Source organism: Podarcis raffonei, chromosome 18, assembly GCF_027172205.1.
Source record: "Podarcis raffonei isolate rPodRaf1 chromosome 18, rPodRaf1.pri, whole genome shotgun sequence".
Lineage (NCBI taxonomy): Eukaryota > Metazoa > Chordata > Lepidosauria > Squamata > Lacertidae > Podarcis > Podarcis raffonei.
The window spans coordinates 950,119-970,172 of record NC_070619.1 but is presented as its reverse complement, the minus strand read 5'-3'; the positions used below and the strand labels follow the sequence as shown (position 1 = coordinate 970,172).

Genomic DNA, 20,054 nt, shown 5'->3' with positions numbered 1-20,054 from the left:
GAGGCAGCTGTCCCTTTCAGGGATTAACCCTGCAGTCCCGGCTCTCACCGACGGAGACCCAGCATCCTCTTCTCACAGGGAGCAACCCGGCGCTCCCAAGGGAATCCTGCCCCAAAAGGAAACCTTTTATTTGGGGGGGGCATTGCACCTGAGTGCAGCTCTGCATTTGCCGCCTTGAAAAGGAAACACACACTCAATAAATGAATAGATAAAAACCCTGAATTTTGTGTCAAATGTGAGGAGGAGGTTTCTCCACCCGGCTTTCAAACAGGCGAACCAACGGAATTTCCTGCCACTAGATCCCAGCTTCAAATGATGCCGATTATTTATTTATTTTTAATTTATGCCTACGTTGAATTTTGAATTGCAGGTCAGAATTCGCCCAAAACAGACTGAAAGCGTCTCAGAACGAAGGCGTAGCGCATGTCCTTCGACGAAGCCCAGAGGATTTCGACAGTTACCTGCTCACCATCTGCATCAAGGTGGGAGCCCCCTTGCTTAGCCTGGTCCCACAGGTGAGGTTTGGGGTGCAAATATTGTTTGGCCCTTAGCGGCACCCGTAGAGGAGGCAAGGAGGATGACGAATGAGGAAGCGGGAGAGATGAGGGGTGGAGAGTCACTTGGGACACCATTAGCCAAGAGGCTCGGTTCTTAGAATCATAGAATAGAATCATAGAGTTGGAAGAGACCACAAGGGCCATCGAGTCCAACCCCCTGCCAAGCAGGAAACACCATCAGAGCACTCCTGACATATGGTTGTCAAGCCTCTGCTTAAAGACCTCCAAAGAAGGAGACTCCACCACACTCCTTGGCAGCAAATTCCACTGTCGAACAGCTCTTACTGTCAGGAAGTTCTTCCTAATGTTTAGGTGGAATCTTCTTTCTTGTAGTTTGGATCCATTGCTCCGTGTCCGCTTCTCTGGAGCAGCAGAAAACAACCTTTCTCCCTCCTCTATGTGACATCCTTTTATATATTTGAACATGGCTATCATATCACCCCTTAACCTCCTCTTCTCCAGGCTAAACATGCCCAGCTCCCTTAGCCATTCCTCATAAGGCATCGTTTCCAGGCCTTTGACCATTTTGGTTGCCCTCCTCTGGACACGTTCCAGTTTGTCAATGTCCTTCTTGAACTGTGGTGCCCAGAACTGGACACAGTACTCCAGGTGAGGTCTGACCAGAGCAGAATACAGTGGCACTATTACTTCCCTTGATCTAGATGCTATACTCCTATTGATGCAGCCCAGAATTGCATTGGCTTTTTTAGCTGCCGCGTCACACTGTTGGCTCATGTCAAGTTTGTGGTCAACCAAGACTCCTAGATCCTTTTCACATGTAGTGCTCTCAAGCCAGGTGTCACCCATCTTGTATTTGTGCCTCTCATTTTTTTGCCCAAGTGCAATACTTTACATTTCTCCCTGTTAAAATTCATCTTGTTTGTTTTGGCCCAGTTCTCTAATCTGTCAAGGTCGTTTTGAAGTGTGATCCTGTCCTCTGGGGTGTTAGCCACCCCTCCCAGTTTGGTGTCATCTGCAAATTTGATCAGGATGCCCTTGAGTCCATCATCCAAGTCATTGATAAAGATGTTGAATAAGACCGGGCCCAAGACAGAACCCTGTGGCACCCCACTAGTCACTCTTCTCCAGGATGAAGAGGAACCATTGATGAGCACCCTTTGGGTTCGGTCAGTCAGCCAGTTACAAATCCACTGAGTGGTAGCATAGTCAAGACCGCATTTTACCAGCTTCTTTACAAGAATATCATGGGGCACCTTGTCAAATGCCTTGCTGAAATCAAGGTAGGCTACATCCACTGCGTTCCCTTCATCTACCAGGCTTGTAATTCTGTCAAAAAACGAGATCAGGTTAGTCTGACATGACTTATTTTTCAGAAATCCATGCTGACTATTGGTGATCACAGCATTCCTTTCTAGGTGCTCACAGACTGTTTGCTTAATGATCTGCTCCAGAATCTTCCCTGGTATTGATGTCAGACTGACTGGGCGGTAATTATTTGGGTCCTCTCTTTCCCCCTTTTTGAAAATAGGGACAACATTTGCCCTCCTCCAGTCTGCCGGGACTTCGCCTGTTCTCCAGGAATTCTCAAAGATGACTGCCAGTGGTTCTGAAATCACATCTGCCAGTTCTTTTAATACTCTTGGATGCATTTCATCTGGCCCTGGAGACTTGAATACATCTAGACTAGCCAAGTATTCTCGTACTATCTCCTTAGTTATTCTGGGCTGTGTTTCCTCTGCTGAATCATTTGCTCCAAATTCTTCAGGTCGGGCATTGTTTTCTTTAGCGGAGAAGACTGAGGCAAAGAAGGCATTGAGGAGTTCAGCCCTTTCTGTGTCCCCTGTTTGCATTTCACCATCTTCTCCTCTGAGTGACCCCACTGTTTCTTTGTTCTTCCTTTTGCTACGAACATACCCATAAAAGCCTTTTTTGTTGCTTTTAACCTCTCTAGCAAGCCTGAGTTCATTCTGTGCTTTAGCTTTTCTGACTTTGTGTCTACATGTGCTGGCTATTTGTTTGAATTCCTCTTTGGTGGTTTCCCCCCTTTTCCATTTTTTGTACACATCCTTTTTTAATCTTAACTCAGTTAAAAGTTCTTTAGATAGCCACCCTGGCTTTTTTAGGCACCTTCCATGTTTCCGTCTCATTGGTATTCCCTGAAGTTGTGCTTTTACTATCTCCCTCTTAACAAACTCCCAGCCATCATGAACTCCCTTTCCTTTTAGTATTACTGTCCATGGGATCTCACCCAGCACTTCCCTAAGTTTTATGAAGTCGGCTTTCTTAAAGTCGAGAAATTGAGTCCTAGTATGCTTGGCTGCTCCTTTCCGCTGTATAGTAAACTTCAGAAGAGCATGATCACTCGCGCCTAATGATCCTTCCACTTCTACCCCACTAACCAGGTCATCAACATTGGTTAGGAGCAGATCTAAAATGGCTGTTCCTCTTGTTGCTTCTCCCACTTTCTGGACAATGAAGTTGTCTGCAAGGCCAGTGAGGAATCTGTTTGACCTTATGCTCTTGGCTGAGTTTGACATCCAACAAATATCCGGGTAATTGAAGTCCCCCATTACTACTATCTCCCTTCCTTTTGCATGCTTGGCCATCTGTTCCAGGAAGGCATCATCTATGTCCTCCGTTTGGCTTGGGGATCTATAGTAAACTCCCACAATGAGGTCACTGTTATTCTTCTCTCCCTTAATTTTGACCCAAATGCTCTCACTTTGGCTTTGAGGTTCTAAATCTTGGATCTCTTCACAGGTATACACATCCCTGACATATAACGCCACTCCTCCTCCTTTCTTGTCTGGTCTGTTTCTCTGAAATAGATTGTATCCCTCCATTATTACATTCCAATCGTGGGACTTATCCCACCAGGTTTCAGTGATGCCTATTATGTCATATTTAGTTTGCTGTACCAAGAGCTCAAGCTCATCTTGTTTATTTCCCATACTTTGCGCATTAGTGTACAGACATTGAAGTCCATTAATCATTCCCCCGTGTCTCTTATTTAAGGATTTTTTCCTCCCACCACTAGGTCTGCGTGCTGTTTGCTCCATTCGGTCTATGACATTTGGATGATCATCTTCATCAATTGATAGACTCCTACCTTCAGGAGCACTGTCTCCCTCCCCCACATTAGTCAGTTTAAAGCCCTCCTGATGAGGTTTCTGAGATTTTTTGCAAAAACATTCCTCCCAACCGTTGTGAGGTGCAGCCCATCGCTTGCCAGAAGTCCATCTTCAAGAAACTGCATTCCGTGATCTAAGAATCCAAACCGTTCCTGTTTACACCATTTGCGAAGCCAGTTGTTCACTTCCACTATTTTTCCCTCTCTCCCTGGGCCACGTCGTTCAACTGGGAGGACAGATGAGATGACAATTTGTGCATTTAATTGCTTCAATTTCCTGCCCAGAGCCTCGTAATCTCTTTTGATCTTCTGGAGGCTATTGCTTGCAGTGTCATTGGTTCCCACATGAACCAAGAGGAAGGGGTATTTGTCAGTGGGTTTTATGATTCCTTGCAGTCGTTCAGTTACATCTTGGATCTTAGCCCCGGGGAGACAGCACACTTCCCGAGACATCTTGTCAGGCCCACAGATCACTGCTTCTGTTCCCCTCAGTAGGGAATCCCCTATCACCACTACACGCCTCTTCTTAGGTCTGGTCGGGGTTCTTCCGTGAGCTGTCCGTTCCAAGGTCGCCTGCACATTCCCTGAGGACTGCCTTTGCTGCTCGTCTTCATATTCCTGATCGACTGTAATGAGGGAGAGATCCTCAAATGGAGTCTGCTCTTCGTCTTCCATGCTAGGGGAAAGGACCTCAAAGCGATTGCATATTTCTAAACAATCAGAGCGAACCCTGGGCCTCCTACTTCTTTGAGTCACGTTTCTCCATATATCTGGCTCCTGTGTTGGTGAACTAGCCTCCTTCTCAGGGGAGTCCCCTGTCTCCTCCTTGGTGGAGACGGTGTGCTCTGTTGCTTCCAAGAAGAGCTCCAGCTCTCTAATTCTTTGGAGCGTAGCTACACGTTCCTCCAGTTGCTGGACTTTGTCTTTTAAGAGGGCAATCAACATGCAATTGCTGCAGGTAAAGCTGCAGGCCGACGGGGCCGCCATCCAGCTGGGCCCACAGCGCCCCCCACAGCCCAAAGGTTCCCCACAGGTTCTAGAGCCGCTCTGTAAAGTTTGAAATAAAAAAGGACTGGAGGAAACTTTTCCTTGTCTTTATACTTTCCTGGGCAACCAACTGGGAGCCGCTGACAACACCCTGACATGTTCACACATTACACTGACCTGCATGTGCAAGCTGCCTTTACACATCCACTTGTGTGAATTCAGGCATGCCAGTTGAGACATACAGGTTAGAATGATAGAATTGTGGCATTGGAAGGACCCCAAGGGTCATCTAGTCCAACCCGCTGCAATGCAGGTAGGAATCTTTCGCCCAGTGTGGAGCTCGAACCCACAACCCTGAGATTAAGAGTCTCATATCGTGTGCACTGACCGTATACTACTTGAGCATTACTTGCGCATAGCCATACGAGTGTGCACAGCTCCAACTGCCTGTGTGCACTTGTTGGATATAACATGAGACCGCCCCATGAGAGCAAAGGGAAGGGCACTCTGCATATGCTCCATTGCAGCCCATCTGCAGAGGTGGGGGCCCCCACTCTGCTCTGTCCTGAATGCACAACTCCAGAATGGAGTCTGGGTCTGCTTCAGAGTACCCACTGAAATACGAGGGTTATCTGTCCCCCTGACCCCTCCTCAAAGGACAGGTCTCTTCCTCGTATTTTACAGAATTCTGCCTCTACTCTGAATCCCCCATAATTAGAGGCAGAATCCGAAAACTTTGGGAAGTCAACAGATGCATACTTTTTAAAAGCCTGCATCATTTGGAGCTTGGATCTAGTGGCAGAGAGTTCTGCTGGTTCACCCATCTGAAAGCTGAGTGACTTGGGTCACTTGCCATTGAAACTCATTCCAAAAAGTAACCCAAAGCAACAGAAAACATTGCAAATCCTTTTGCAACTTCCATTGCACACTAATTTTGGAAGCAATCGCCGTTTTTACAAAAACCTTCTCTCTGCCCTGCCCTGCCCCACTGCCTGGGGTCACCCCGCTTCCCCAAACCCCACAGACGGTCATCGGCAAGGACTTCAAAAGCCTCTTGATCCAGAAGGGCAGCGATGGCACCTTCTCCACTGCTGGGGTGGCCAAGAAATTCTGCAGCCTCCGAGAGATGCTGGGTGTCTGCCAGCGCTTTAGCCTCCAGGCCGACGGGGCCGCCATCCAGCTGGGCCCACAGCGCCCCCCACAGCCCAAAGGTAGGCCCTGTAAAGGAAAATCATGGCATTGTACAGCCAGCAGCCCCACAGATCCCATCCGTGGGGATCCTGCCCTCTTCCATCCTGCCCTGGGGTGCCCCAAATCTTCCTGGTCCCATAGAATAGAATCATAGAATCATAGAATCATAGAGTTGGAAGAGACCACAAGGGCCATCTAGTCCAACCCCCTGCCAAGCAGGAAACACCATCAGAGCACTCCTGACATATGGTTGTCAAGCCTCTGCTTAAAGACCTCCAAAGAAGGAGACTCCACCACACTCCTTGGCAGCAAATTCCACTGTCGAACAGCTCTTACTGTCAGGAAGTTCTTCCTAATGTTTAGGTGGAATCTTCTTTCTTGTAGTTTGGATCCATTGCTCCGTGTCCGCTTCTCTGGAGCAGCAGAAAACAACCTTTCTCCCTCCTCTATGTGACATCCTTTTATATATTTGAACATGGCTATCATATCACCCCTTAACCTCCTCTTCTCCAGGCTAAACATGCCCAGCTCCCTTAGCCGTTCCTCATAAGGCATCGTTTCCAGGCCTTTGACCATTTTGGTTGCCCTCCTCTGGACACGTTCCAGTTTGTCAATGTCCTTCTTGAACTGTGGTGCCCAGAACTGGACACAGTACTCCAGGTGAGGTCTGACCAGAGCAGAATACAGTGGTACTATTACTTCCCTTGATCTAGATGCTATACTCCTATTGATGCAGCCCAGAATTGCATTGGCTTTTTTAGCTGCCGCGTCACACTGTTGGCTCATGTCAAGTTTGTGGTCAACCAAGACTCCTAGATCCTTTTCACATGTAGTGCTCTCAAGCCAGGTGTCCCCCATCTTGTATTTGTGCCTCTCATTTTTTTTGCCCAAGTGCAATACTTTACATTTCTCCCTGTTAAAGTTCATCTTGTTTGTTTTGGCCCAGTTCTCTAATCTGTCAAGGTCGTTTTGAAGTGTGTTCCTGTCCTCTGGGGTGTTAGCCACCCCTCCCAGTTTGGTGTCATCTGCAAATTTGATCAGGATGCCATAAACTCCTTCTGCCTCTGTTTCTCTGTAGAAAAATCCAACCTCTTGATCGTCCGGGGGGGCACCTGCCACCAGCTGCCCAGCTCACCATCCGCCTCACGGAGGGCCGTCAACCAGATGATGTTCCCGAAAATCCAGGCGGAGAATCTGGTGCAGGTAAGAGGGAGAAAGATGGACTTACGTGTCGTGTGTCTAAAACACATAAATCTGCCTGCAACTCCCTGCACACAAATAATAATAATCCTAGAATCATAGAGTTGGAAGAGACCACAAGGGCCATCGAGTCCAACCCCCTGCCAAGCAGGAAACACCATCAGAGCACTCCTGACATATGGTTGTCAAGCCTCTGCTTAAAGACCTCCAAAGAAGGAGACTCCACCACACTCCTTGGCAGCAAATTCCACTGTCAAACAGCTCTTACTGTCAGGAAGTTCTTCCTAATGTTTAGGTGGAATCTTCTTTCTTGTAGTTTGGATCCATTGCTCCGTGTCCGCTTCTCTGGAGCAGCAGAAAACAACCTTTCTCCCTCCTCTATGTGACATCCTTTTATATATTTGAACATGGCTATCATATCACCCCTTAACCTCCTCTTCTCCAGGCTAAACATGCCCAGCTCCCTTAGCCGTTCCTCATAAGGCATCGTTTCCAGGCCTTTGACCATTTTGGTTGCCCTCCTCTGGACACGTTCCAGTTTGTCAGTGTCCTTCTTGAACTGTGGTGCCCAGAACTGGACACAGTACTCCAGGTGAGGTCTGACCAGAGCAGAATACAGTGCCACTATTACTTCCCTTGATCTAGATGCTATACTCCTATTGATGCAGCCCTGAATTGCATTGGCTTTTTTAGCTGCCGCGTCACACTGTTGGCTCATGTCAAGTTTGTGGTCCACCAAGACTCCTAGTTCCTTTTCACATGTACTGCTCTCAAGCCAGGTGTCACCCATCTTGTATTTGTGCCTCTCATTTTTTTGCCCAAGTGCAATACTTTACATTTCTCCCTGTTAAAGTTAATCTTGTTTGTTTTGGCCCAGTTCTCTAATCTGTCAAGGTCGTTTTGAAGTGTGATCCTGTCCTCTGGGGTGTTAGCCACCCCTCCCAGTTTGGTGTCATCTGCAAATTTGATCAGGATGCCCTTGAGTCCATCATCCAAGTCGTTGATAAAGATGTTGAATAAGACCGGGCCCAAGACAGAACCCTGTGGCACCCCACTAGTCACTCTTCTCCAGGATGAAGAGGAACCATTGATGAGCACCCTTTGGGTTCGGTCAGTCAGCCAGTTACAAATCCACTGAGTGGTAGCATAGTCAAGACCGCATTTTACCAGCTTCTTTACAAGAATATCATGGGGCACCTTGTCAAATGCCTTGCTGAAATCAAGGTAGGCTACATCCACTGCGTTCCCTTCATCTACCAGGCTTGTAATTCTGTCAAAAAATGAGATTAGGTTAGTCTGACATGACTTATTTTTCAGAAATCCATGCTGACTATTGGTGATCACAGCATTCCTTTCTAGGTGCTCACAGACTGTTTGCTTAATGATCTGCTCCAGAATCTTCCCTGGTATTGATGTCAGACTGACTGGGCGATAATTATTTGGGTCCTCTCTTTTCCCCTTTTTGAAAATAGGGACAACATTTGCCCTCCTCCAGTCTGCCGGGACTTCGCCTGTTCTCCAGGAATTCTCAAAGATGACTGCCAGTGTTTCTGAAATCACATCTGCCAGTTCTTTTAATACTCTTGGATGCAGTTCATCTGGCCCTGGAGACTTGAATACATCTAAACTAGCCAAGTATTCTTGTACTATCTCCTTAGTTATTCTGGGCTGTGTTTCCTCTGCTGAATCATTTGCTCCAAATTCTTCAGGTCGGGCATTGTTTTCTTTATCGGAGAAGACTGAGGCAAAGAAGGCATTGAGGAGTTCAGCCCTTTCTGTGTCCCCTGTTTGCATTTCACCATCTTCTCCTCTGAGTGACCCCACTGTTTCTTTGTTCTTCCTTTTGCTACGAACATACCCATAAAAGCCTTTTTTGTTGCTTTTAACCTCTCTAGCAAGCCTGAGTTCATTCTGTGCTTTAGCTTTTCTGACTTTGTGTCTACATGTGCTGGCTATTTGTTTGAATTCCTCTTTGGTGGTTTCCCCCCTTTTCCATTTTTTGTACACATCCTTTTTTAATCTTAACTCAGTTAAAAGTTCTTTAGATAGCCACCCTGGCTTTTTTAGGCACCTTCCATGTTTCCGTCTCATTGGTATTCCCTGAAGTTGTGCTTTTACTATCTCCCTCTTAACAAACTCCCAGCCATCATGAACTCCCTTTCCTTTTAGTATTACTGTCCATGGGATCTCACCCAGCACTTCCCTAAGTTTTATGAAGTCGGCTTTCTTAAAGTCGAGAAATTGAGTCCTAGTATGCTTGGCTGCTCCTTTCCGCTGTATAGTAAACTTCAGAAGAGCATGATCACTCGCGCCTAATGATCCTTCCACTTCTACCCCACTAACCAGGTCATCAACATTGGTTAGGACCAGATCTAAAATGGCTGTTCCTCTTGTTGCTTCTCCCACTTTCTGGACAATGAAGTTGTCTGCAACTTATCCTGGGAACTGCAAAGCTGGGAGGAACCCCAGGGGTCATCCAGCCCAACCCCCTGCAATGCAGGAACACACAGGCGGCTCAAGAATCTCTGGCAGGTGCCAACCGACCTCAAACCTCTATTTTTTCGGGCTGGCAGGAACCTGTCTGCCTGCTTTGTGATGGATCATTTCTCCCTCCATTAAGTCACAAGCGCAGTCAAGGATAAGCTTTTCCTGGTCAGTTGGCAACCCCCAGCGGCCCTCTTTCTGCACCCTGGCAATATTCTTTCCCCCTCGGCAGTGTGAGAATCTGGGGCAAGGGACCTTCACCAGGATCTACCGGGGCTTCAAGCGAGATCCCAAGGAAAGCAGAGAGGAGGAGGAAGAGGAAGACGACGACTCGAGGAGTCGCCAGGTGGAAGTGGCCATGAAAGTCTTGGACGTGGCCCACTGCAGCTGGGCTGAGGTGAGGCCAAGGGGGTGGAAGGGGGGAGTCCGGGAAATCGGGACGGGTAGAAGCTGAGCCAGACAGACGAAGCTGCAGCGTCAGGGCCTCGGCTCCATCTAGTTCAGTATTCTCTGCACTGGCCGGCAGCAGCAGGGCATCCGGCAGGGCTCCATCCCAGATGCCAGTGTGAAATATCAAAGGGAGAGGGGAACTGAGGTTTCTTGGGAGGTCATATCCTGCACCTTCCATAGAATATTCTGTACTTCTGTCCAGAAGAGCAGAACAACTCCCAAACAAATGTGTTAAATCTGTAGCAATTCCGTCGCATCTCCAACAATGCATTTTTCTCTTTTAGGAGGGGAAAAACACTTTTACTGAAAGTTGTTTTGTTTTAACATTTTAAACACTGAAACAATCCTTACAATTGTGCAGAAAGAGAAAAGGGAAAAGGAATAGAGGAAGTGTAACTGAAAAGGTCCTTTATCACAATTAGGTCACGCATCTCTCGTCATTTATCTGCACATAGAAAGGCAGGCTCCCGTATTTTCTCTACCTCTCTTCCCAATCTCCCATCCTGAGAAAACCTTCTTGCAGGTACCTCCCACCTCTACCTGTGCCCTTCCTGTGCGAGTCCTCCTTAATTCAAAATATAGGAATCTTAATTTAAAAATACAAAAATTAGTACCCCAGGGTCATCTAGTCTGACCCCCTGCAAGGCAGGAATCACAGCTGGAGAATCCCTGCCAGGTGGCCATCCAACCCCTGCCTGAAACCCTCCAAGGAAGGAGAGCCTGTCACCTCCTTCCGAGGTAATAGAATCGTAGGGTTGTGGGGTTGCAAGGGCACCCCAAGGGTCATCTAGCTCAACCCCCTGCAATGCATCAATCTCAACTAAATTATCCATGACAGGTAGCCATCTCAGGCTGGCCCTGGGGCCTTCTGCATGCACAGCAGCTGCTCTGTCCCTGAGCCGCCCTCTGTTCTGCTCTCCTCACCAGCAGAGCCACTCTGGCAAATCACATTCAGCTGGGAGCGGGTGTCATTTCACTGCGAAAAACCCTCCAGGTGCGCAAGGATCACAGAGAGGCGCTGAGGGAGGGAGGGAGGGAGGATAATATTATTATTATTTATACCCCACCCATCTGGCTAAGTGTTAAAAATAATACAGCATTAAATATTAAAAACTTCCCTAAACAGGGCTGCCTTCAGGTGTATTTTAAAGATAAGATAGCTGCTTATTTCCTTCACATCTGAAGGGAGGGTGTTCCACAGGGCAGGTGCCACCACCGAGAAGGCCCTCTGTCTGGTTCCCTGTAACCTCACTGCTCTCAATGAGGGAACCGCCAGAAGGTCCTCGGAGCTGGACCTCCATGTCTGGGCTGAACGATGGGGGTGGAGACACACTTTCAGATGGTTGAGGCCATATAGGACTTTCAAAGTCACAACCAACACTTTGAATTGTGCTCGGAAACGTACTGGGAGCCAATGCAGATCTCTCAGGACTGGTGTTATGTGGTCCCGGCGGCCACTTCCAGTCACCAGTCTGGCTGCTGCATTCTGGATTAGTTGCAGTTTCCGGGTCACCTTCCAAGGTAGCCCCACAGAGAGTGCATTGCAGTAGTCCAAGCGGGAGATAACTCGAGCAGCGTCTGGTTTTGAGCGCGGTTTCTCTCCTCTCCGCAGCCCTTCCTCGAAGCAGCCAGCATGCTGGGCCAACTCTCACACAAGCACCTGGTCCTGCTCCATGGAGTCTGCGTGGGAGAAGAAAGTGAGTCTCCTGCCCCCCACCCCATATCCCCCCCACCCCAAGTCTGCACACGGGACTCCTCAACTTGCTTTGCACGTCTGTATGTGCGCTCCAGTCTGTGTCACCAACCTCCATTTCCCCCCAAAGGTACAAAAGCTATGCAATTCGGGGGGGGGTTGATTTGCATGCAGGATGGAAAGAATTAAAGGGGGGAGGCTAGGATGGGCCTAGAGAGAGCCTGGCGCCTGGATCAGGCCCAGGGGGGGTACCTAGCCCAGCCTCCTCACAGCAGTAAAATGCCCCATAGAACCTAGGAATGGAGATAGACTGCCTCTGGCCCTGGAGGTTCCATAAGAGCCTAAGAAGAGACTGCTGGATGAGGCCAGCGGAGGCCCTCCTAGGGAGCCAGGAGCCGACTGGGGCCCCCGCAAAGGGAAGGAGCCCACAAGGAGGACCTGAGCAAAACTCTCCTCACTTGGGAGCCCCGGAGCTGGTGCACAGAGACACAGAAGTCACAAGGGACCACGAGGGTCATCTGGTCCAACCCACTAGAAGATAGTGGGCCATGGAGAGCCCGTTTGTCATGCTAGCCTGTGGTCATCACTAGATCTTCGGGAGGGGGAGAGGATGTCAGCCTTCCCAGGCAGGCACCCTCAAGGTCATTTGCGCTACAACTCCCATCATCAGAACATTCGGAGAGCATTCACCCAGCTGGTCAGCACTGACTGGCAGCCGCTCTCTGGGGCTTTGGGGCAGGAGACATTCCCAAGGGGACTGAAGCTGGGACCTTCTTCCATGATCCTCAGCCATTCCTTTAAAAAATAAAGGTTCTAGTCCTTGTAGAATCCTAGAATCATAGAGTTGGAAGAGACCACAAGGGCCATGGAGTCCAACCCCCTGCCAAGCAGGAAACACCATCAGAGCACTCCTGACATATGGTTGTCAAGCCTCTGCTTAAAGACCTCCAAAGAAGGAGACTCCACCACACTCCTTGGCAGCAAATTCCACTGTCAAACAGCTCTTACTGTCAGGAAGTTCTTCCTAATGTTTAGGTGGAATCTTCTTTCTTGTAGTTTGGATCCATTGCTCCGTGTCCGCTTCTCTGGAGCAGCAGAAAACAACCTTTCTCCCTCCTCTATGTGACATCCTTTTATATATTTGAACATGGCTATCATATCACCCCTTAGCCTCCTCTTCTCCAGGCTAAACATGCCCAGCTCCCTTAGCCGTTCCTCATAAGGCATCGTTTCCAGGCCTTTGACCATTTTGGTTGCCCTCCTCTGGACACGTTCCAGTTTGTCAGTGTCCTTCTTGAACTGTGGCGCCCAGAACTGGATACAGTACTCCAGGTGAGGTCTGACCAGAGCAGAATACAGTGGCACTATTACTTCCCTTGATCTAGATGCTATACTCCTATTGATGCAGCCCAGAATTGCATTGGCTTTTTTAGCTGCTGCGTCACACTGTTGGCTCATGTCAAGTTTGTGGTCAACCAAGACTCCTAGATCCTTTTCACATGTACTGCTCTCAAGCCAGGTGTCACCCATCTTGTATTTGTGCCTATCATTTTTTTTGCCCAAGTGCAATACTTTACATTTCTCCCTGTTAAAATTCATCTTGTTTGTTTTGGCCCAGTTCTCCAATCTGTCAAGGTCGTTTTGAAGTGTGATCCTGTCCTCTGGGGTGTTAGCCACCCCTCCCAGTTTGGTGTCATCTGCAAATTTGATCAGGATGCCCTTGAGTCCATCATCCAAGTCGTTGATAAAGATGTTGAATAAGACCGGGCCCAAGACAGAACCCTGTGGCACCCCACTAGTCACTCTTCTCCAGGATGAAGAGGAACCATTGATGAGCACCCTTTGGGTTCGGTCAGTCAGCCAGTTACAAATCCACGGAGTGGTAGCATAGTCAAGACCGCATTTTACCAGCTTCTTTACAAGAATATCATGGGGCACCTTGTCAAATGCCTTGCTGAAATCAAGGTAGGCTACATCCACTGCGTTCCCTTCATCTACCAGGCTTGTAATTCTGTCAAAAAACGAGATCAGGTTAGTCTGACATGACTTATTTTTCAGAAATCCATGCTGACTATTGGTGATTACAGCATTCCTTTCTAGGTGCTCACAGACTGTTTGCTTAATGATCTGCTCCAGAATCTTCCCTGGTATTGATGTCAGACTGACTGGGCGGTAATTATTTGGGTCCTCTCTTTCCCCCTTTTTGAAAATAGGGACAACATTTGCCCTCCTCCAGTCTGCCGGGACTTCGCCTGTTCTCCAGGAATTCTCAAAGATGACTGCCAGTGGTTCTGAGATCACATCTGCCAGTTCTTTTAATACTCTTGGATGCATTTCATCTGGCCCTGGAGACTTGAATACATCTAGACTAGCCAAGTATTCTTGTACTATCTCCTTAGTTATTCTGGGCTGTGTTTCCTCTGCTGAATCCTTTGCTCCAAATTCTTCAGGTCGGGCATTGTTTTCTTTAGCGGAGAAGACTGAGGCAAAGAAGGCATTGAGGAGTTCAGCCCTTTCTGTGTCCCCTGTTTGCATTTCACCATCTTCTCCTCTGAGTGACCCCACTGTTTCTTTGTTCTTCCTTTTGCTACGAACATACCCATAAAAGCCTTTTTTGTTGCTTTTAACCTCTCTAGCAAGCCTGAGTTCATTCTGTGCTTTAGCTTTTCTGACTTTGTGTCTACACGTGCTGGCTATTTGTTTGAATTCCTCTTTGGTGGTTTCCCCCCTTTTCCATTTTTTGTACACATCCTTTTTTAATCTTAACTCAGTTAAAAGTTCTTTAGATAGCCACCCTGGCTTCTTTAGGCACCTTCCATGTTTCCGTCTCATTGGTATTGCCTGAAGTTGTGCTTTTACTATCTACCTCTTAAAAAACTCCCGGCCATCATGAACTCCCTTTCCTTTTAGTATTACTGTCCATGGGATCTCACCCAGCACTTCCCTAAGTTTTATGAAGTCGGCTTTCTTAAAGTCGAGAAATTGAGTCCGTGGGTGGATGCTGGAGTAAGGAGCGTAGGAAGCAGCCTTTTCCAAACTCAGACACCTCAGGTGCAGTATAGACCATGCTGACTGACAGACGCTGGGACCTCCTGCATACAGAGCAGGTGCTCTACCCACTAGGCTACAATGTCCCTCCATAAACCAGGAGACTGAGACCCCTAATGGGAGTTGTAGCATCCAATGGGCGCCTAGCTTGGGGAGGCAGCTGGGGAATGGTTTGGGAAGCGGAGAGGGAAGGAGGTGGTGCTTAGGACGTGGGGCGGTCTGATCTGGCCACTTTCCTTCCCGGCAGGTGTCATGGTGCAGGAGTACGTCAGGTGTGGCGCGTTAGACAGCTACCTGCGCAGGAACCAGGCAAGTGGCAAAGTGACGGCCACCTGGAAGCTGCATGTCGCCCAGCAACTGGCTTATGCCCTCAACTTCCTGGTAGGTTCCTCGGCGGAGGAGAGTGGCTCAGTGGGTAGAGGACGGGGCTCTGAATCTCGGGGTTGTGGGTTCAAATCCCACGTCGGGCGAAAGATTCCTGCCTTGCAGGGGGTTGGGCTAGATGTTCCCTGGGGTTCCTCTCAACTCTACAAGTCTAGGATTCTAGAATTTTAGCCTGCCAGTCAGAGCCTAGGGTCCCTTTGGCAGACGAAACAGGGCTTTCCCCCTCCTGTGTCATTAAGAAGGCAGCAGTGGAGCACTCTGTTGGTCGGAGTGTGGCAACGCATGACGCCTGGGTTGCAGGTTCAAAAGGTTAGAGTGGGCGCTGAAAAGAGGTGCCTTGAAGATCAAGAGGCAGGGAGTTCCACCGTTTGGGTGGAGGCTGCGTGCACATCCTTGCTTTTTCTCTCCCGGCCACAGGAGGACAAGGCCATGGTGCACGGGAATGTCTCTGCCAAAAAGGTCCTGCTGGCGAGGGAGGGGGACGCTGCCAGCGGGTGCCTCCCCTTTATCAAACTCAGCGACCCGGGAGTCAGCGCCGCCGTCCTCCCCAAAGACTGTGAGTGGCTGAGTCTCCTTCCTCCTGTCCGTCCTTCTCCCACTGTGCTCACAAGAGACTTTGGGGCTCCCAAAAGAATGGGGGGGGGCTGTCTCCTTGGCCCCCTAACCCCTCCCCTACTGGGCGCGCCCCTACCCTAGAAAAAACATTGATTTAAAAACACATTTATTCCAAATAATATTTAAACACTTTATTTATTTACTTCTCTCATAAGGTTTGCTTTTGCTTTAATTTTGGTTTTACTTTTAATTAAATAATAATAATTTTAAGATGACATGCTGCTGGATTGCAGGGGAACCTCAAGGCTGTTGTAGAAAAAAGACGAAAGGAAATTTATGGCGATTTCAAACATGCAGAAAGTTTAAACTGCAGTAGACTGTAGGCTGCAACAATGGCCCGTTTCTGCTTGCCAGGGCTGACCAAGCACTTGCACGTGAGGAGACGCCCCGAGATCTCTGAGGAACCTGTTCATTTCTCTCTTTCTCTGTCTCCCATCCCAGTGCTGATCGACCGGATCCCGTGGGTGGCACCCGAATGCCTGGAGGATCCCAAGAACCTGGCGCCCGAGTCGGACAAGTGGGGCTTTGGCGCCACCTTGTGGGAGATCTTCAATGGCGGGATCATGCCCCTGAGGCTGATGGAACCCGAAAGGGTAAATTCCTCGGGTGACACCCCCGACTTTTGGAGTTCGGGAGGGGGGTCTACAGCAGCGGACACCCTTTGCAAAGCCTCTGCAGTGTTAGAAACTCAGATATATAATCTAATTGCCAAATGGCACCTTAAACCGAGGTTGAAGTCACCACAATGTATTATTATTATTATTAGTAGTAGTAGTAGTAGTAGCATACCACTTTATATTTATATAATATCTCAAAGCGGTTTTCAAAACATTAAAACACCAAGTAAAACAATCCAGAATAAAACAAATTTAAGGAAAATATTTCAGATTCTTCTCTAAGTGACATTTGGCTTTCCTCAGTCTCCAATCCGGCGTCCAGAGATATCCACATGGTTGTAATTGATTATATACATTACAGGGCACTGAACTAAATGACCCATGGGGCCCCTTCCAATTCTACAATTCTATGGTAAATTGCTTCAGGGTTCAGCAAACCAACCAATATTTCGGCTCCTGCAGGAGGGGTTGAATATGTCATCTTTTCGCCCTGCTCTGCAGCTGACGTCTTGCAAAGCTCAGCCTAATGGGCAGCTGAGCTCTTGCAAAGCTCATCCCAAGCAACCATTCTGGCTCAAAGGGGTCCATCTTCGTCGCCACAGTAAAGAAGAAGGAATAGCACGGCAGCAGCAGATTTAGCTGAATAAAATATACCCCACCCACCTGGCTGGATTTCCCTGATCACTCTGGGCAGCTCCCAACAGACTAGTAAAAACACGATAAAACACCAAACATAAAAATGTGGGGGGTAGGACTAGATGACCCTTGAGGTCCCTCCCAGTTCTAGGAACTCCTCTTTCTTTTTGCAGAAGCTCAAGTTCTACCAGGACCGGCAGCAGCTCCCCGCTCTCAAATGGGCAGAGCTGGCCAACCTGGTGGCTCCCTGCCTGGATTACGACCCTCGGAGGCGCCCCTCTTTCCGCAGCATCCTTCGCGACCTCAACGAGATCATCACTTCCGGTGAGTCCCAGCGGCTGAGAATTGCTGTGCAAGGTGCAAAAGTATGAAATGTTTTGTGAAGAAGTAAATGTGGAATTTACTTACCGTCATCTGGGTCTCAAAGCAGGAGCTGCAGCAGCAAAATGGAGTCGGGTCCAGAGCTGCAATCTCAGTTACAAAAGTACAGAATCTAAGTTCAAAAATGGCGTCTGTGTGGTCAACTTGGAAGCGCGGCAACGACAGAGATGGCCAGGCAGGAAGGAAGGATGTAGCACTACAGCTTCCTGCCAAGGCAGACAAAGGAAGTGATCTCACAGAGTTGTCTCTCTAGCAATTTTGACTCTGTGAGCCTAGGCTCATCTAGCAAAACATGAATTGTTGGTTTGGCGGCAAGTACAGTCATACCTCATGTTACATCCACTTCATGTTACGTCCTTTCAGGTTACGTCCTGCGGTGACCCAGAAGTACCAGAAAGGGTTACTTCCGGGTTTTGCCGCTCGCGCATGCGCAGATGCGCAAAATGACATCATGCGCAGAAGTGGCGAATCGCAACCCGCCCGTGCGCAGACGCGCCGCTGTGGGTTGCGCTCTTTTATGTTGCGAACAGGCCTCCGGAACTGATCCCATTTGCAACCAGAGGTACCACTGTAGTGGCGTACCAAGCTGCCTTTGGCCCCTGTATCACCCACACTGACTGGCAGCAGCAGCAGCTCCTTGCTGCCTCCTGCCCCACCTGGAGCTGCTGCCGGGGGTTGAGGCCAAGCAGGTGTCCTCCGCGGAGCAGTGGTCCTCAACTTCTCCTTCCCCCAGATTACGAGCTCCTTTCGGACCTCCCGACCAGCAACACCCCCGGAGGCTACGTGGATGTCTCGCTGTGGCAGGATCCCACCCTCTTTGAGGAGCGCCACCTGAAATACATCTCCGTGCTTGGCAAGGTAGGCGGGGTGCAAAGGGCAGGGTCTGCAGTGCAGTGGTCTTTGGAGAGGACTGGGAGTTGAATCCCAAAATCATTGAGTTGGAAGGGAGCCCCCCAAAGATCATCTAGCCCAACCCCCTGAAATGCAGGAATCCCAACCCACAGCCATCCATCCTATTTGAAACCACACCAGACCCCTAATTAGCTTTGCAAATGGACGAGCAGTTTCATTGCTGCATGAATGCATTTGGGCAAAGACTCCAGGGGGGGTGGATTTGTGAGTGAGTTGGAAGGGGACCCCAGCGGTCATCCAGCCCAACCCACTGCAGTGCAGGAATCGCAGGATCAGTTTGGGGAGAATTGAGTGTCAGAGAAGTGTATTGATTCATTCCTTTTAATGAAGAGCATTTGCATCCCGAAATGGCTCCCAGAGAGGCTTGCATCCAATCCCAGTTAAGGCGAGGCAGTCCCTGCCATCGAAAAATCACACTGCAGGCGAAAAATCACACTGCCATCGAAAAATCACACTGCATGGAGCACCTTACGGTCTTCAAACAAAAACATCTTGGAGGTCCAAGAACACAGGGAGGTCAGGCTGGCCTCGACCACAGCAAGGGCCTTTTTGGCTGTGGCCCCGATCTGGTGAAACGCTCTGTCCCAAGAGACCAGGGCCCTGCGGGACTTGACATCTTTCCGCAGGGCCTGCAAGACAGAGCTGTTCCTCCAGGCCTTTGCTCCTTCGGTAATCCTCAAAGAACTCTAGCCCAATGGTTGCCATTAATTTGATTCTGAATTGATTTTAGAATGAATTGATTTTAGAATGAATTTCAATTAATTGATTGTGATTTTATGTAAACTGTGTTACTTTTACTATCTGAGCCCGACTTCCGCTGGGGAGGGCAGGATATAAATAAAATTTTATTTTTATTGTTATTACTAAGAGGGGGTGAATGAAACTCCCGTCTCAGGCAGCCTGATGGGAGTCTCTGAAACTAGGCCTGGAGACAGTGGCCAGAGAAAAGTTTTTCTCCCTCTCTCACAAGACTGGAACTCCTGCACATCCAACACAGCTGAATGTCAGAAGATTGTCACTGGTTTGAAGTGATTTGGGCACGGCTGGATTTGGGGGTGTTATCTACAAACCCCACATTTGATGTATCGATTGCTTGCTTTGTGGGGCGCTGCAAGGCACGCAGAATGCAAAACTTTGGCATGCACTTGGAGGGGATCCCAAATTTGGGGGTTCGGAGTTGGTTCTCCAGTTCCTTCTCGTGTCCTTAAATCTGTGCGTTGCTGTGGGCAGGGGAATTTCGGGAGCGTGGAGCTGTGCCGGTACGACCCGCTGGGCGACAGCACCGGGGAGCTGGTGGCTGTCAAGCGGCTGCAGCAAAGCACCTCGGAGCACCGGGCCGACTTTGAGCGGGAGATCGCCATCCTGCGCTCGCTGCATCACGACTTCGTGGTCGCCTACCGGGGCGTCTGCTGCAACCGAGGTGACCCCGAGGGGGGGGTCTGGGAGGGAGAGGGACAGCCGACTGCTTGGGGAAGGTTCAGCAGAGGGCGATGCAGAGACTGCCCTGCAAGGAAGTTGGCAGCGCTTGGGGCTTTTGAGTTTGGAGGGAAGGTGAGGGAGGGATGGCATGGTCACGGAGGTATAATAGAATCATAGAACTGGAAGGGACCCCGAGGGTCATCCAGTCTGTCCCCCTGCAATGCAGGAATCTTTTGCCCAGCACGGGGCTCAGTCCCACGACCCTGAGATTAAGAGTCTCATACTCTACCGACTGAGCTGTCATGAAATCATAGAATAAATCACATAATTGTAAACTTGGGAGGGACCCCGAGGGTCATCTAGTCCAGCCCCCTGCAATGCAAGAATCT

At 49.1% G+C, this 20,054-nt stretch overlaps 1 protein-coding gene across 4 annotated transcripts in view; it reads left to right on the top strand.

Annotated features, from left to right (window-relative positions):
* JAK3 (Janus kinase 3) overlaps nt 1–20,054 on the top strand; it is a 35,899-nt gene that overhangs the window by 7,635 nt on the left and 8,210 nt on the right. For all 4 annotated transcript variants that reach the window (XM_053372445.1, XM_053372444.1, XM_053372441.1 and 1 more), the window contains exons 9-19: nt 371–482; nt 5,660–5,846; nt 6,905–7,029; nt 9,743–9,907; nt 11,573–11,657; nt 14,949–15,082; nt 15,503–15,641; nt 16,142–16,293; nt 17,127–17,277; nt 18,068–18,192; nt 19,477–19,666. In XM_053372445.1, coding sequence (XP_053228420.1) covers nt 371–482; nt 5,660–5,846; nt 6,905–7,029; nt 9,743–9,907; nt 11,573–11,657; nt 14,949–15,082; nt 15,503–15,641; nt 16,142–16,293; nt 17,127–17,277; nt 18,068–18,192; nt 19,477–19,666 — 1,565 coding nt within the window. The remainder of the gene's footprint in view (nt 1–370; nt 483–5,659; nt 5,847–6,904; nt 7,030–9,742; nt 9,908–11,572; nt 11,658–14,948; nt 15,083–15,502; nt 15,642–16,141; nt 16,294–17,126; nt 17,278–18,067; nt 18,193–19,476; nt 19,667–20,054) is intronic.